Below are 17,676 nucleotides of genomic sequence, written 5' to 3'. Positions count from 1 at the left end.
ACCAAATCGGCTTTAATAAAATAGTTCGAGGACTAAATTGACGGCTTTCCCAAGAAAAAGAGGAAAATAACAAAACAGTAAAAGCACAAAAAAAGAAAGAAAAGAAAAGGAGATTGAGAATTGGAGACCCAGAGGCACAGTGGCAACAACCGGAGAGAAGAGTGAAGAGGGGGAGGAAGTTGGGCGGCTCTGCTGCGATTCTACACTCTTCGTTCACTCACAGAAGCTGTTGGCGTTCGGCTTCAGCAGCATCTCCCCGTTTTTCCACCCACATTATCCATTAAAATCGGTATCAACGCGCAATTCAATTTTTTTTTTCTTTTTGGTTGGGGTTCCGCCGCTCTTGTTTGTCTGCGTGTAATCGGGAATGGAAATCGGATGTCATCGGATTATTATTGGAAAAGAATGAATGAAAATTGATTGTTCGATTGATGCTCTTCTCCAGGACGGGCTACTGTATAACATCCTTCTCAACAGAACACAACTTTTATTAAAGCGGACTCCTTTTATTCAGTTCTCACTTCTCAGTATTTATATAATTCAATGTGTTTTATGTCCGTTTCTGCCGTGCACTTTTCCATTTTTACTGGTGCTCAATTCATAATGCCTATTATCAGAGGAGGGAAAATTTTTTATGCATACACAATCCTCGTGACTCTGGACGTTGTTCTTCCCATTCGTTTTTTTTTTCTTTGAAGATAGATTTACTGCAGAACTTAATGGATTCAAAACAACTTTTCACTGATGGTGAAATTCAAAGCCAAGCATCACCTACGACCACAGCTCGCGTGAAAAGAGCTGTTCTTTTAGATAAATGTTCTGGCCAGCGCCAGAGGAGATGTAGCCCGCGCCTAAAGGACATTCCTCAAAGCAAGCGACCTTATTATGGCACTTCCCTCAAAGTTTCACGGCAACAACAGCTGCTACATCAACAACACCACAATGACGATGACCATGCCTTCCATGCTGGTGTGCAAGATGCTGGTTGTAATCTCAACCACGTTATCCAGGTTAATGATGTGGATGTGGATGTGGATGTGAATGTGAATGTGAATGTGAATGTGAATGGAGAACCAACAATTCCTGCTACCAAATTAGAATATAAATCTGCTTATGTTGAAAAGGGAGATCCCCTAGATGAAATTAGTCAGAATGCTGCAGGTGGAGATTCTGTAAATGATTCAGGAACTACAAGTCTTGATGATACATCATCTGCTGGCAATGAAGCTGGTGATCTCCAATGCACTCCTGCTGAGGCATCTAATAACAATTTGTTGCAAAGTTATAGTCTCTCGCTTCGTGGTGATGGAAAGAGTTCCCATGCGATGGTGAAAGCGACAACAGGAACATTTGATGCACATCATCTTCAGCCTGTTCAGGTGATCCCACCTTGTTAACGTTCTCACAGGACTTAAAACAATTTAACAAGTGACATTTATGTTTTTAAATTTGTTCCCAGATAATGATTATTAGAAACCTGATATTTCTGTGGGATGTTACTAGAGAAATAGATTTATGCAAAATTTAATTGTTACTCAATTGTCAAAATTGAAACTTCAAACAAGATATCCAAGTAAAACACAGAGTCTTAAACATTCTTTTTCTTTTTCATAGTTAAGATGATAATTGATAAACTTTTGCTTTACTGTGACTTAGTATTTTTTTTTCTGCATGTTGCAAGGTGACTAGATTATATTTTCCTAAAAAGGGTATCATACATTTGTAGGGAGAACAAATCATGCAGAATAAAGAGGAGGGAAATCTTCAGAACGACACTAGAGATTTGAATCCAACGGTAAGCAAAATGTCCCTTCAGAATATTTTGTCTTGTTTGTTGGAAAGTACTACAAGATGCTTATATGTTGATTTTATTGGTTTCTATACCGCTGTAAGATTTGTGCATGAGTATGCAAATTACATTAGATCCTGACAATACTTAATCTTGCCATCTGTATGAAATTAACCAATGCATTGTTTTTCTCCCTAGTATGCTTCCTTCAACAATTCCTTTGGTTCCCAGTTATTCTGCTTTCCTACCTATAATCAAATCTCTCGTTTGTAACTGCACTTTTCTTAGCATTGAGATATCTGCAATTTGTTTTTTTCCTCGCATATTTTTTTTTATAGAACCTTTTTGTTTTGTCATGAGGGGATATTATGAAGTTAAACTCTTCATTTTGTGATTGAAAGTCTTTGTCAACTTGTGCAGCAATGTTCTAGCAAGGGGAAAAATAGCAATATGAACAGTATAAAATGTCAAACGTGAATTCTTGGTTGAATTTTGTCCAAACCGATAATTCTGAAAACTTAATGGTATTGAAACACATTGCACAGATCGCAAGTTACATCAGAAGCAGCCTGTATCATCTTTAATAACAGTAGATGACTGAAATGCTTGTAATAAAGTCACTGACTTTTGGAAAATGAATATTGAGTTAAAAGAAATAATAGCTACAGATAGTCATGCAAGCAGAGGTTACACTCCTGCATCATAAAGCAGGCTGTTGACTACATTTTGGACATCTGTCAGTAAATGTAGCCAATAAGTGGGTTTGAAGTTTTGCAGTTTGTCCCACTTGACATACACCAATGTTTTTTCTGCAGGTTTTTTTCACTAAGAAACATACATTGGTGGCTTCTCCTAAGTTTCGTGGGTAAGATAGTTTCACTGGCCACCTTAACGTCTCTTTGGATAAATTTTGTATAAATGTAATAAAATGAGTCTTTCTTCCATTAAGGATGCTATTGGTGGATATTTCTGGTGGTCAAGAAGAAATAAAGATTCCTGTTATTAATTTGGTTGATGACACACCTTTTGCGGCTACCGGTAAGTTAATTCAGTAATTTGGTAGTTTGGGATCAAAATCGTTGTTAATGAAAATTGCTAGCGAGTAAAACAGTTTGCATGTTTTAGCTCACTATGATTATAGGTTGATTATGTCTTTTCTAGTCACCCTGATGTTTCTTATAAACTACCCAATTTTTTAGTTTTGAAAGAGAGATTAGACAGAGGCTTTGATGAAATTATTCTGGTTTGAATGGCCAATAGTTGCTATCATGTCTTCAAAGGATTTGCGGCATGCAATTGTTGAATCATTTGCGGACATGCTGCTTGTTTTATTTGGGATAATGCTAGTTTTCATCTCGCTCAGGCATAGTAATGCGCTAGGATTGGCTTACCAATATGGTGTTAAGTGTGTATGGCCAGTAATTGCTTTGCAAATTGAATTGACCATATAAAGACTAGCTTCACCAATCTCGACCTAGTGTTACATACTTCCTCTTGTACACTTGGCATTATGCAAACAGTCTAATTCCAAACTGCTGCATGTTTTACACACTTAGTTTCTTCATGGTCACTACAATTCTTATCAGCGTTATCATCATTGTCATTACTATTTTTTGGTAATAATTTCTTTGAGTGCTTTCTGAGTGGTCAGATCATCTGACATTGTCTTTGACCCCTATCGAAATTGTCTTTGATGTCTATATTTACTTAAGGTGTGTAAAATGGTGCATGTTTAACAGATACCATCCTTTAGTATCAAAGCTGTTTCTTTTACTCCAATGGGCATGTATGTTTTACGGAAAGAGTATCATCCAGTTTCTTAACCTTAATACTCTTTTTGAAGTATAATATGTATTAGTTTGTACCTTAGGAACTCATAGCACAAAAAAGTTTGCATGTGTTGGACATGAAAGGTTACATTTATGAAAGGTTACATTTGATGCTTTCTAGTTCAATATTCTGCAGGGTTTACATATTCCAGGTCTATCCAAGTCGCAGAAAATGTGGACCTTCCTCCTAATGCTGATGGATGCAGGTGCAAGGGGAATTGCATACACCCAAAATTTTGTGCTTGTGCTCGGCTCAATGATTCAAAATTTCCTTATGTACGTCATAATGGTGGCAGGTGAGGTTTGAGCCATATGTCCTTTGAATGATTCTAGGCCTGGCAATTTAACCTGAAACCCACAAACCCACCCAACCTGCCTACTAGATTTGAAGATTGGGTTGGGTCAGTTGGGTTGTGGGTTACTTTTGGGTTGGGTGGACAAAACCCAACCATGTTTTGGGGGATTGGGTTTTAATTTGAGCACCCTATTGACCCATGCATGAATTGTGGTATACAGCAAAATCAGCGGCAATTTGCTAACTTTGATTACATAAGCTCTTACGAACAGTAGTTAAATGAATTCTTTTTCACATGACATGTTGCTAAATGAATTTATTTATCAAGCTCCCAGCAGTTTTGGATAAAACAGGGAATATGTAGAACAGACAAAGCAATTATATCTTCAGAACTTGATTAGGAAAAGAAAAGCTATTATTCCATTTACGGACAAAGCAATTATAATTCTCCATTTACAGTGTAATGGCTATTAACTTCTTTTTTTTTTTTTGGGTCACTTCATAGTTTACATACTAGCAATGGAGAATACAAATTTCAGCACTAATTTTTATGCAATTACATAAACCTATATATATATTAATATCACTAGCTACCGTTTTGAAATTTTTTATAATCAAACTCAACACGACTTGGCCTAAATCAATTGTTCACAGCAGGGATTCAACTATAATTGACAGGTATATACATATCTTAAGATAATCATGCCATATTAAATAAAAACACTGCTATAATCAATGAAATTGACAGGTACAAATGTAGTACCTTATAATAAATGTTTTATTTTAGTTTATTTTGTCTCTTTTTTTCTTTTTATTTTGTACTTCTAAGCTGCTAATTTCTTACATCTTCTTCTGGTAAATATATGCTAAGTACACTAAAATTGAAAAGTTCAACTTCATTCTATGAGATTCTTTTGATTTTATGTTTTTTCATTTCTCTGGTAAGATAGTTTGCCTAAATTTTTCTTTATTATGACATAATCTAGTTAATTTCTCATCATAGATAAATGTAACTTGCCTTATTTGCTACATAAGTAGCATAATTATGGCATTGTTATTATTCTTAGATATTTTATCCAAGGGCATTTTTTTGTCAAATTATTAAAATATAATGCATGTGGAGGTATAAAAATTTTTTAAGTGCCAAAATCATTTGTGGTGTAATGGATGCAAAGTTTTACCCTAATAAAGAAGATACAGCTTATGAATTATCTAATAAAGAAGATAGAAGCTCTTTCAAGAAAAAAAAAAGGAAAGGAAAAAGATAGAAGCAACACGATTAAATAGTGGAAGACGCCTAAATGATACACACACAGCATCATTTAGTAGGAAGGCCCGGGAAGCACTTTTCTCTCAAGTTTCCCAAGAGGCACGGGGTCAATACGAGCTCGACAGCGAGAACCAAAGACAGAGATTTTGAGAATTCGTTCTTGTCTTATCTTATGAAGTTTGTTGGTGATTTAAAACATGACATGTTTTTCCATTTCAGTTGGGTCATAGTGGGGCATTTGGTTTTAACCCAACCAGATCCGACCCAAGAGTAACCCACTGAGACTAAACCCATTATTGACCTGCCCAAAGTCAACCCAAGCTGCCCAATTGCCACCTATAAATGATTCTCATATCTCTTGAATACTGGATTGAACGGATCAAAAGGATCCTCTTGGGTTTTGCCACTGGTGAATGCTGTATAAATCATAGGAAATTTAAGTTAGTTGATGGCCAAAATGATTTTATTGGCTTGCATAAACAGTCGCAAACAGAGGCAAGTTAATCACCTGCCAACCGCCTTGGATTGTCTAACAAGAAAAGCTTGTTATGGCAGGGGCCTGGATATGCCATAGGCTTTTGGCCTTACCTGCTTTCTGAGATCTGTCATGGAATGGTTGAACGATTCGTAGAATTGACCAATGGTACACAAGCATGAGGTGGGATGTTTAGGTGCCACTTTCAGTAACATGTGCAAGGTGGCGATTTTTTCTCATTTGTTCTTGGGCAAGCTAAAATAAGTGGGCGTGCTTCTAGTTACGTATTGGTTGTCATGGTAATTGCTAGTCATGCATTTCTAACTCATTACCATCCATGTCCCTGTTTGGCGCCCAAACAGGTCTTACATTAGCCTGTTGAATGTCAAAAAATCCACCTTAGGAAATCAGTGATATGTAGTCAAACTTCATGTTCTTTTCCTTCCTTTCTACCTTTACCTCTTTTCCTTAAGTTGGTAAAGTCTACAAATGTGGTTGGGCTGCTAAGTTCCTTGTAAATAGGAACTTAGTTATCTTGGAATTTGCTGCTTTAAACTACATAAAACATAAAGCAGGTTGTACCTTATCGCCTGTCCTGTTATAGTTTTTGGGTTGTTTATTTCTTTAAAAAGCACAATTATTTACCCAATGCATTCCAGATTGAGAAAAGCAAAGGATGTTGTGTTTGAATGTGGACCCAATTGTGGCTGTGGACCTGATTGCATAAATCGTATATCTCAACGGGGAATAAAGTATCAACTTGAGGTAATGTGCATGTAATGATATGAAATGATCCAAAAGGGTTTCTGGAATCTCTAATAAAAGGATTTTTTTGCCTTTTTATTTTTTGGTAGCAGGTCTTTCGCACACTGGATAGAGGGTGGGCTGTCAGGACTAAAGACTTCATTCCATCTGGTGCACCTGTTTGTGAATATGTAGGTATTCTTAGACGGACGGATGAGCTGGATAAAGTTGACGTTAATGATTATATATTCGAAATTGATTGCTTGCATACCATTAAGGGCATTGAAGGAAGAGAGGTATATTTATTTGAGATGTGAAAACCTTTTCTTCTTTTCTTTTTCCCCCGCTTTTTTCTGTCAGGGTGGCTTCATACTTTCTCTGAATTTGAAAAAGGTTCATTGGATTTTATGCAATGATGTAATTGGAAAAGTTTGAGAATTTGTTTGATCTACATAATCTGCACTCGTTCCTAAGTTCAATGCATGATGAGATCTTAAAAGCTGAATTGCCTGGTACAAAGTATACTCAAATTTGATTACAGGATGAACTCCTGTGTGTGAATATATATGTACTCTTTAACTGAATTCATGATGGGAGGACTACAGATTTTGTAGCCCCTTAGTATGTGGACTAGTTTCACTTTGTAGCTTAACTTGGACTGATTTGGTCTTTGTTGTTTCTGGATTGTGTTATTTCCTATAGTGTATATTGTCTTTGGATAGCTTGTTGATGTGACTGAATATGGCGATAATAGAAAATGAGGGACAAAAATTATGTGAGACTAATTATGAGGGACCAACGATGTTATCAGTAAAATACGAGGGGACAACTGATGAGTGTAAAGTACCATAGTTTGCCCATTTACAAGTTACAAATGTATGTGTGTGTGAGAGAGAGAGGGTGCCCTGGAGGAGTGTATAAATATCTGTTTTGTCTTTTGCATAATGCTTATTTTGTTGCATTTGCTTTCCATTGTGTTTCATAGGCATATTATGAACATTCAGCTGTCAAATTAAACTTTTTTTTTTTTTTTTTGTTTCAGAGACGATTTGGAGCAGTATCAGCATCTCTATGTGACAATATTGAGAAAATAGAGGATGGATATTTAGAAAAGACTCCAGAATTTTGCATAGATGCAAACCATATAGGGAACGTTTCTAGGTTCGTCAACCACAGCTGTGAGCCAAATCTCTTTGTCCAGTGCATTTTGAGCTCGCACCACGATTTCCGACTTGCTCGTATTGTTCTGTTTGCTGCTAGAAGCATTTCTCCATGGCAGGTATCATGTTGCTATTACTTTAAGACAGATTTATAGCTTGTTTGTTGTAAGGTGGGAATGCTTTCTTTGTTGCATAAATTTGTTTTTACCAAAAAAAAAAAAAAAAAAAAAAAATCAAATCTGTAAGTGTAAATAAAAATACAACACAGCCTAGTGTCAGCAGCATTGTTCTTCTTCGCGATTCATTCCACCTCATAGTATGATGCGTGCAACAATGATGTGGTTGAGGCCCTAGGAATTGAAGGTCCTGGGTTCTAATCTCCTTGCTCCCTCCCCGCTTCTTAAATCCCACACCTCCCATGGTAGAAAAAATAAAAAATAAAATTTTTGAAAAAAATAGCTAGTATTTCACTCGATCTAATTCTGTGATGTATAAGACTCGGGTGAAATACTTGTGGTAATAATTTGTCTTGAGCATTTCATGCTGTTGTTTGAAGCAGGATGCGTTAGTTTTGAGTATAAAAACAAAGCTTGGCTGTTGAATGAATGTCGAATTGAGATAGAGCTATAGCAAATATGTATTGTGGCAGCTGTGAGCGTCTGGTTACCTAACAAAGATGCGCAGTGGAGTTGAAAATTGTTAATACAAGCAAGACGGACTCAATAGCACTGCTGTCTTAATAATCAACGCTCACCGCAGCTTTTAGGTTCCTAGTACTTGAAACCCATATCACCATTATCTACTCTTTAATTAGAGTGTGTGTTCCCCGTAACACAGTTGAATGGCTCTTTTCATTTCTTTTTGTTCCAAAGGCAATTGTAATAACGTAACAAATGAATTGCTTTGCCGCAAACAGGAACTCACGTATGACTATGGCTATCCACTTGATAGTGTCATTGGCAGCGATGGTGAGGTAAAGGTGCAGCCATGCTATTGTGGAGCAGAAGATTGCCGAAAACGCTTGTACTAGGCTGCGCACCTTGCAAGTTTTGGAATTCTTGAGGATTTTGTTCGAGTAGAGTTGAAGGGTCCCTGGAGAAATTAGGGAACTGAGCTCATCATTTACCCATTTTGAGAAATTAGGAATAAAATGGTTTGGGTTTATGGAAATGGAATGGTCACGTAAACCGCTGACCGTTCCGTCTGAAGAACCAAAAAAAACCCCCCCCCCCCCCCCCCCCCGGCCGGCCTTTTTTTTTTTTTTTTTTGGGGAAAAACTGAAGAACAAACCTCGAATTCTTGATTAATTTCGCACGACACGACACGACACAGCGTCGGGTGTTTAATCTTCTTGCGTATTTTGTAGAGGCAGTGCGTAGTCCAGGTGATGCCAAGTGTTTGAAGGTACCATTTCGAACTTTTAAATGGAAAGGCCGAATCGGTTTAAGGGGACTACAATTCCTGTTGATTACCAAGAGAAACCGATGAACGTTCGTGCATGAATGCTTCAGCGCAGCATTTCGTGCAGATGGCTGCTGCTGCTTACCAAACAGCGAAGGACTGGAGAGAAGGTACAACCAAGTAACTAATTTCCCTTTTCTTTTTTTTTTGGTTTCTTTGGGTGGGTCCAACTTAACTTGGGAGCCAATGGGGGAAAATAGTTGAATGCGACCCTATACTGACTCTCTACCCCCCGGCCTATGTTTATGGCCCCCAAGTCCCAACTCACCCCTTCCTAATTCCATTAGACTAATGACAAGAAGAAGTGAGCAGAGTGATTCCGAACCCATCTGTGTAAGCTTGCGTTTTATTGCGATCATGATTAGCACTATAATTGCGCTCTTTGATTGAGATTGAGGACAAAGCCAAGCAATTAACTTCAATAATACAGATGAGAGAGAGAGAGAGAGAGAGAGATGCATAATTGTATATAGGGCAATAATGAGAAATTACTTAATGGGAGGACAATCGGGGGCACTAACTCATCCAATTCCAATATGGCCAAAAAGGTGGCCCTTTACATATATGGAGGGACCATTATTGATAATAAGCAAATGAGATTTGTATGGCTAATGATTCTCTCCCTCTTCCGGATATGAAAATTGAAAGGTGGAGAAGAAATGATGATATAAAGTGGAGAGAGGATTTTACTCAAATGGTAGGATAAGGTGCCCTTACCAATCCAATTTCCAACGCCATCAACCTTTTTCTTTTTCTTTTGCTTTTTATTTATTTATATATATATATATATTTATTTATTTATTTATTTTTGCCTAAAGTAGGGTAAGGAGTAGTAGTATTTCATATCATGTGTAAACCTCCTTCCGCCCCCACTCGACTCGACTATTGTTAAAAAAAAAGAAAAAAGAAAAAATCCCAAAGAAATAGAAAGAATAAATAAAAGAAAGAAAGATGGGCATCATCATGCCCAAAGATTAGGGAAAGTGTCATGACCAAGGATTAGGTGTTGATAAAACTGTATATAATTTAGTACCAAAAAATTTGACGAGATCGATTAAACCATATGTCACATATATATATATATATGTATATATATATAAGAGAAAGAGAAAGAGAAAGAGTGCAGAGAAAAAATGCGTGTGCAAATTGTAAACGCATCAACAAAAAGAAAGTGACCTCTTTAAGTAGAAAGAAAAAGAGGGGAAATGAATGATAATTTGTCAGAGTAGCAATAGGGAGCCCTATAAACGAAACGAAACGTGAGCGTGTTTTCAAACATCCAACGTGGGAAGTAACTTAATTGTGGCCGCGGGGAATAAATTAATGGCATTGGTCTTCCTCATCCTCATAGGTTATACTACTGTATTAATAGTAGTCCCTCCATAATAATACACATGCGATGCAAAGAATTGCCATGGCCATGGGGAAAATCACACTTAACAACGCCAAGAAGACCAATGGTAGAAGATATATGAAAAGATAAGACAGCCATGACCACCTTAATCATCATCACCATCCCAAAAAAAAATGTCAAATCCACAGGCAAGCAGGAAGATTCATTGGGGGAAAAAAACGAACCCACCCCTCTCTTAATCACTGCTACACCAGCAGCACTTTAGCAGAGTGTGTAAGTGTACGGTGTACCCCAACAAAACCAACCATCAAATACAAGAAAAAGAAAAAGAAAGAGGAACCCTTAGTTCCCAGGCTTTTTTTGGTCTGGTCTGGTCGAGTCGTCCTAGGCACAGACTCCCTCGGTCTCTCATCGCCATCATCATCCTACCACAACTTTCTCAAGGAAAAGGAAGGAAAGGAAGACGCCTTCCCCACTTCCCCTTCCCCTTCCCTCCTTACTTAGTCGCCATATTACTATTAGAAGAAGATATATACTTTAGATACAGGAAAAGTTACTTAAATAGTCTTCTGCTGCCACCACTTGAATAGATAGGTAAGCATCTCTCGCAAAGTGGCGGGTTTGGGGGACTATGGGTTTGGGTTTTGGGAAGGGCTCCTCAAAACCATAAAAACAGAAACGCCGTTACCCTAAATCCACTCCGTTTCCCGTTGAGTCTTAAGTCACGTGTTTACGTGCCTTTACGATTTTAATCAAACAATCAACAAAACAATCAAAAACCCAGATTGAGATTTGAGAGAGAGAGAGAGAGAGAGAGTACAAAAGCCCCGAACTGTCTGCTTTTGCCAGATGGCCTTAGAACAACTGAGCCTCGCTGTGGCTGCTGCTCCTCCCCACTCTGACTCCCCTTCCCCCTCCCCGGCCCTCAACGGCCGTCAACCCTCCACCACCGCCCTCGACCCCCACAAGGATGACGACTCCGCCAAAGTCCCCAGGCTCCCCCGCTGGACCCGCCAAGAAATCCTCGTCCTCATTCAGGGCAAAAGGGTCGCCGAGAACCGCGTCCGCAGAGGCCGCACCGCCGGCCTCGCCTTCGGCTCCGCCCACGTCGAGCCCAAATGGGCCTCTGTTTCTTCTTACTGCAAGAGGCACGGCGTCAACCGGGGCCCCGTCCAGTGCAGGAAGAGATGGAGCAATCTGGCCGGGGACTTTAAGAAGATCAAAGAGTGGGAGTCTCAGATAAGGGAAGAAACCGACTCGTTTTGGCTCATGAGGAACGATTTGAGGAGGGAGAGGAAGCTTCCCGGATTCTTCGATAGAGAGGTTTACGATATTCTCGACGGCGGAGGCCGGGCCGATGGTGCCACCCCCGCCGCTGAGGAGGGAGCAGAAGAGCTAGTTTTGGCTTTGGCGCCCTCTGCCGCCGAGGGTCCTGAGGAGGCCGACGCTGAGACAGAGGCTGTGTTTGACAGTGGTCGGAGCGCTGCAGCTGACGATGGCTTGTTCTCTGATTTTGAGCAGTCCGTTCAGGAGGAGGTTGTGGGTACCCCGGATAAGGAGTTCCGGCCGGCTAACGACACTCCCGTTACCGCTGTTCCGGCGCCTACTCCAATTTCAGGTCTTTAGTACTGTTAACTGCTGTCAGTTTTTAGTGTTAGACCCCGCCCCCGCCCCCGCCCCCACCCCCACCCCCAAACCCCTTCTCTTTTTTTTTCCTTTTTTTGAAAAAAAGCTGGATTAAAATTTCTCTCTGACTTCTCAATTTATACTGACAAAAGCCTTCTTAATCTCTTTCGTCTTGCTTATTCCTTTTGGCTTCGTTTGGATTGAGAAATATGACAAAGGATTTGAAATCATCTTAAATCGCTATAGTTGTTTAGATCATTTAAGAAGTATTTGAATTTGTGAATGACAAATTATTATAGTGTTTAAAATGTATCTTCATGAGCCACTTGTCCACTTGTGTCCGCAGACGTTAGAGGATACATAAAAGTTGAGTCTTGAACACAACTGAAACCTTGATGGGCTATGTTGGGATTTTGTAGTTTACTGTGTTCTGTTTCAAACTAAGGTAGACAAAATAAGGTGAGTTGAATTGAGGAGAAATCATTTGCCTTTATTTTATTTTAAATTTATCCCCAAAATATTGTCTCGGATAGGAGGATGGAAGGGAGGGAAAGTGTCCTCCTTTTAACATTTCTTTGTTCTCATCTAAGACCTGAATTGACATGGCAGAATACACAAAAAAGATAGGTCTTGCACGAGATGAATTCCACATGCCATTTTATATTTGAGGAAGGTATAGGATGGAGATTTAGGAGAGTTAAGTATCACGTGAATTCTTGCAATCTGATTCTTTTTGCTTTCTTCAGTATTGGAGATGAATTTTTTTTCCCTTTCCTGTTCCACAAGTAATTTCCTAGTCGTGGCCAGTCAGCCCGAAGGTGCTTATACCACCAATGAGCAGAACCTTTACTGTCTTCAAAATTGCTAACGACAACAGTTCATATTATAACGTCTGTGCTGCCTATAGGGCCTATTATTTAACAACATGCGTGATGAAATTGAATAGGGTTTGATGAAGCAAAATTAACTATTACCTTTTTTTGGCCCTTTTTGTCTTTTCTCCTCTTTTTTTTTTTCCTTTTAATATATATTTCCCTTCATCTGTGGTCTCTCTTTGCAAGACAAACATGATAGGAGAATCTCTCATCCATTTCTTTATTTCATTCCGTGTTAGCAATTCTATCTCCTTTAAGTTGCCATCCGTCCAATTATAGAATGCAAATTCTTGAAAGAATGATAATTCTTTCCCTCTTTTATAGTTCTTTTTTACTTGATTATCACTACGGCCTTCAGTACATCTCTTTGATTTTCATACTCGTCTGTTTGTGGATCACGTAAAGAGAGGAAAATTCAGACAGAACACACGTGGTGATTCAAATGGTTGTGCAATGCCAAAACTTTCCTGATGCTCTGCTAATTTTGTTGTTACTGTTCCTCTGTGACTATGATTGTTGAATTTTTTGCTTGTCCTCATATTCCATTTTCTGAATTTGCAGAGAAGCAGTATCAACCGATCTCTCAAGGGCATCCTGCTCAAGGCATGTTCCGTTATCTCCCAACTGTTACAAACCTGTCTAATGTTTTCTTTAGTTGCTCATTGGAAATGCCTTGCAGCTCAAGTAAAACAAATTTCTGTCTAGTTTTCCAGGATGTGTATCCAATTGCCGTCAAAATGGGAGAATTTTTATTATGAAACATAAGATCAAACTCGGACCAGTTTCCACAAGGTCAAGCTAGTTTGTATCTTTCTTGCATCTGTTTAGAAGATAGAAAAGTTTAGCTCGCCAGAAAGAGACAGTTGTTCACTTGACTAATTGAGAATGTGGCTAAATCTGCATGTTGAAATGTTTGAATCTTATGGGGTTGGAATGATTGTGACTATGATCCTTTAACCTGACTTGACTTCGTAATGATGGTCGTTTTTATTCATTATAAATATTGACGTCTTGTTTTGTTATCATAAACTACCAAGCTAGGTAGAACAAGGGAGTGTGTAATTAGATATTTATCTTTATTGTCTAGCATCTGATATATGGCCATTGTTGCTTATAATATGTTGAATAATTAATGAAAAAGTAGATGCTTGCTTTGCCTTTCCTGAGATGGGTTTTGTTGCAGGCACCAGTTACGAGAAACAACCTTCTTTAAACCCAGAGATAGGAAGCACTCAGGAAGGAAAGAAACGAAAGAGGTATATTGCAGAAGTTGATGAACAAGATGAAATGAAAACCCTGCATGATCAGTTAATTGAAGCTTTTGAAAGGAATGGTAAATTGCTGAGCTCCCAACTAGAATCTCAGAACGTTCACTTGCAATTGGATAGGGAGCAGCGGAAGGATCAAGCTAATAGCTTGATTTCTGTACTTCACAAGCTTGCAGATGCCTTGGGACGAATTGCTGATAAGTTGTAGTAGTTAATAGTCCTCAAGTTCAGTTTACAGAAATATGTCAAGAAATGGATGAGTTATAGCCAGGGCTCTGAATAGTTTGATTGGTCAAATCAGATTCATTGAAGGCTGAGGTAAATCTTTTGTATCTATAGTAGTTTTCTACCAAAGATTTCCTTTCTTTCTTTTTTTTTTTCACCTTCTTTTTGAGCTGCTCTTAGTTTAGGTGATACAATTGGTAGGGGGACTTTCCTTTTCCTGGGTTTCTCAAGGCTGTACAGAGATCAGGAGTAATAATGCTGCTGCTTTTATGTGGTTGTCCTTTTCAAGAACAAAACTCAAATTGTCTGTTACAAGCATTCTGCTGTGCCAAAATTACTATGAACAGAAGATTGTTGGTCTTCTGCATGTGGGAACCGACAAGTAACCTGACTGATTTTTGCTTGCCTTCTAAAGAAACTTATAAGATGCATGCTGGTATTTATAGCGAACATAAACACCAGGTGTACTAATGTAATTCTAGGAAGTTGGTAGCAGTTGTGGCGCGTAAATGGAGGATCCTAATTTGTAGTACCTGACTAGACTTTGTTAGCTGTAAACCCAGATAACCATCTTTGTTTGCAAGGTTGGTTTCCTGATTAACGCAATGGCTGATAAGATACGTCACATGCCCATCTCCCTCCCTGGAAAATTTTTAACAGCTTATTAAACATCAATTTGATGCATGCATGGTGGACTGCTGCAACTTCGTCTTCATCTTTTGGAGGAATTTCTTTTAAGGTTGGGTGTTGGATGCTCAATGCATTTCACAGCATGAGTTTCAACCATAATGTGTGTACTTGGAAGGGTTTAATAGATAATCTGGCACCTCAGAGGAAGAGGCATCCTCTGAGCCTCATCTGTGTCTTGTTGGGTGCTATTGTTTGCATAATCCTCAGAAGTTGGATCATTGACTTGTTTGGTATTTGCATCGTCTCCATCGTTCTTTTGTGAGCCTAATTCAAAAAATCATCTGTCAAGGAGAGGTCAAGAGAGAGGTGGTTTGCGGGCGTTAACTGCTGCATCTTTTGCATCTTCTTTCTTCATTAGTATAAATGTGGATCTTGGGTGTTCCCTTTGGATATCAATCAACCTAGCCAGCAGGTAGACAGCGATGGTGTCATCGGAAGACTGCAGGTTAAAGATGACATATCTCTGCCGTTGTATATAGTTGAAGAGTGTGTTCTGCATTTTCTTTTCTTCTTCTTTCCCTTAAAACGGGAGCATCAATCTTATGTACTTGCAAGCGTTTTGTTTGTCTTCCTTGGAGCTGGAGCCAGTAGTTGAGTAATATACTAATAAAATATTAGGGGGTTGTTGGAGTCATGGTTGAATATGACGACGTACAAATGCAAGCAAGCTACCGGAAAGACGCAGGACAGCAAAAGCTAATTGGTTCCATAACCCATCGATTCTCGATTGCCTATAAAACGCTCCTCCGTGTTATGGCTGACGCTGGGCTGCTACCTAAAGACTCGAGCGAAATTGACACATGAGCCCTTTTTATTCTTTGTCCTGTTATGTTTAGATTTCTTTTTCATTGGTCTTCCATTTCTAATATAATAATACAGTTATTTTCATTGGTCTTCCATTGACTGTTGGATAGATTTTTTTTTTTTTTGGTAAAAAGATACAGTTATTTTCTTATGAAAAAAATTATATTTTCAATAATGATTCTACATTTCTGTTAGCTAAACAGCAATAATAATAATAATAATAAAAAGAGAGTAAAAGATTGAGGTTTAGACAAAGGATTAGATTGAGTAGGGATTTTTTTTTTTTTTTTTGGGTATAATCCACATGTATCCGCATTCATTTTATGATCTGTGACGAATCCTGTCCGATTCATTTTATGATCTGTGACGAATCCTGTCCGAATCGTGTCAGGTCCCTTGCGAGGGAAAGTTCTTCCAACGTTATCTTTTTTATTCTCACAAGTTTCTAAATCCGATATCTCATAATTAAGGGATGCAAGGTCCTTCTGTTTGCACCAAAATTAATAGCGAGGGAACATTAATAGTGCTAGCAACTTGTTCTACTAATAACAATAATGATAAATATGTAATATATGAAAAAAAAAGGGGAGACTATGCTAACTTTCACTTGATACATAATCCACATATCGAAATTATATTTTTATGGACTATAGCTTTTAAATGCAATGGTACTACTAGTAATTGTTTTCAAGTGGTGATTTTTCTTGGAATAAATAATGCGACTAAGGAGTATTTTATATTTAGGAAAGTGAGCAAAAGGGTAGTTTAAGGTTTTAAAAATTTTGTTACACAAATAATAAAAATAAGGGAGGTAAGTATATTTTTAAAACGTTATGACAGTTAAAGTGATATCTATATCTATATACATTTGAGAAGGGATTTTTGGCAACAAGCTTCCATGCATCTTCCCACTACCAATTCCATTTTTCTATCATTTCACATTTAATTTAATTTATAAAATATATTCCTCTCAACTTCCACATCTACTCTTCACATTTGAAATGGTTGGTTACCTTTTAAAATCATTTCATTTCAAATTGTTGGTTAATATGCATGTTTTCCTATTTGAACTTCAACCCATCACGTTTTTTATTGTCTTGCGGTATTTATGATTCTACAACAATTAAAACTTCTATAAGACCATAAGAAAAGATAACAAATATAACATCTTTTCATACTTTCTTATTAATTTAAATAAGTAAGATTATTTACACTTCATTTTTGTTATTCACACTTCAATAATCATTTTGGTTATATAATTTTCATTAATTATACTATATGATAAAACAAATAGTGGAATTGTAAATAATAAAAAATGGAGTGCAAATAATATTTTCTTAAGTAAGAAGTGGTTTCCATGCCTTTCTAATTTAAAAAAGTAGTGACTCCACTTATATAGGAATTTGGTTTGAAGTTTATTAGTGGGAAGGTAAATAAAAAGGAAGCATTGCCAAACTTAGTAAAAGTAAAAAAGTAAATGACAATATTTTATCTTTTAACTTAGTAATCCTAAGTAAAAGGGTAAAATTAAATAAAAGAATATTGTCAAAATAATGTCGTGGATTTAAAAAATCAAGAATGGTACCATTCGTGAAATTCAAATTATGAAATCACTAAATAAAAAACAAAGTACTACTAGCCTTTTAATGTGGAATTTTTTTTTTTGAAATATTCATTTTTGATAAAAAAATAATGATAATAACAACACCAATTCTACCAACTTTTTTTTAAAAAGTAACATTATAATTTAAGAGAAAGATATAGAACATTCAACCCTAAAATACTAGACTTTGGATTGCTGTTTATTTGCC

The 17,676-nt window shown here is 37.6% G+C and overlaps 2 protein-coding genes across 3 annotated transcripts; both read left to right on the top strand.

Annotated features, from left to right (window-relative positions):
- The first annotated feature begins 71 nt into the window (after positions 1-71).
- On the top strand, positions 72-8,732 carry LOC113718937 (histone-lysine N-methyltransferase, H3 lysine-9 specific SUVH4). The gene is made up of 10 exons (XM_072070885.1): positions 72-289; positions 699-1,379; positions 1,727-1,795; positions 2,605-2,654; positions 2,739-2,827; positions 3,755-3,914; positions 6,318-6,423; positions 6,513-6,698; positions 7,445-7,681; positions 8,479-8,732. Exons 2-10 carry the CDS (start codon positions 720-722, stop codon positions 8,590-8,592), a joined length of 1,671 nt encoding a protein of 556 aa, XP_071926986.1. The 5' UTR covers positions 72-289; positions 699-719; the 3' UTR covers positions 8,593-8,732.
- Positions 8,733-10,435: 1,703 nt separating this feature from the next.
- On the top strand, positions 10,436-15,002 carry LOC113719242 (trihelix transcription factor ASR3). Of its 2 annotated transcripts, XR_003454800.2 has the most exons (4): positions 10,436-11,995; positions 13,440-13,481; positions 14,062-14,464; positions 14,573-15,002. XR_003454800.2 is itself a non-coding variant. In XM_027244403.2 (3 exons), exons 1-3 carry the CDS (start codon positions 11,227-11,229, stop codon positions 14,352-14,354), a joined length of 1,104 nt encoding a protein of 367 aa, XP_027100204.2. In that variant the 5' UTR covers positions 10,436-11,226; the 3' UTR covers positions 14,355-15,002. The 2 variants fall into 2 exon arrangements, 1 of the variants encoding a protein (XP_027100204.2); XM_027244403.2 differs by having other exon boundaries at positions 14,062-15,002.
- Positions 15,003-17,676: the final 2,674 nt, after the last annotated feature.

The sequence above is a fragment of the Coffea arabica genome, chromosome 11c (genome assembly GCF_036785885.1).
Source record: "Coffea arabica cultivar ET-39 chromosome 11c, Coffea Arabica ET-39 HiFi, whole genome shotgun sequence".
Lineage (NCBI taxonomy): Eukaryota > Viridiplantae > Streptophyta > Magnoliopsida > Gentianales > Rubiaceae > Coffea > Coffea arabica.
This window is presented reverse-complemented; position numbering and strand designations above follow the sequence as displayed.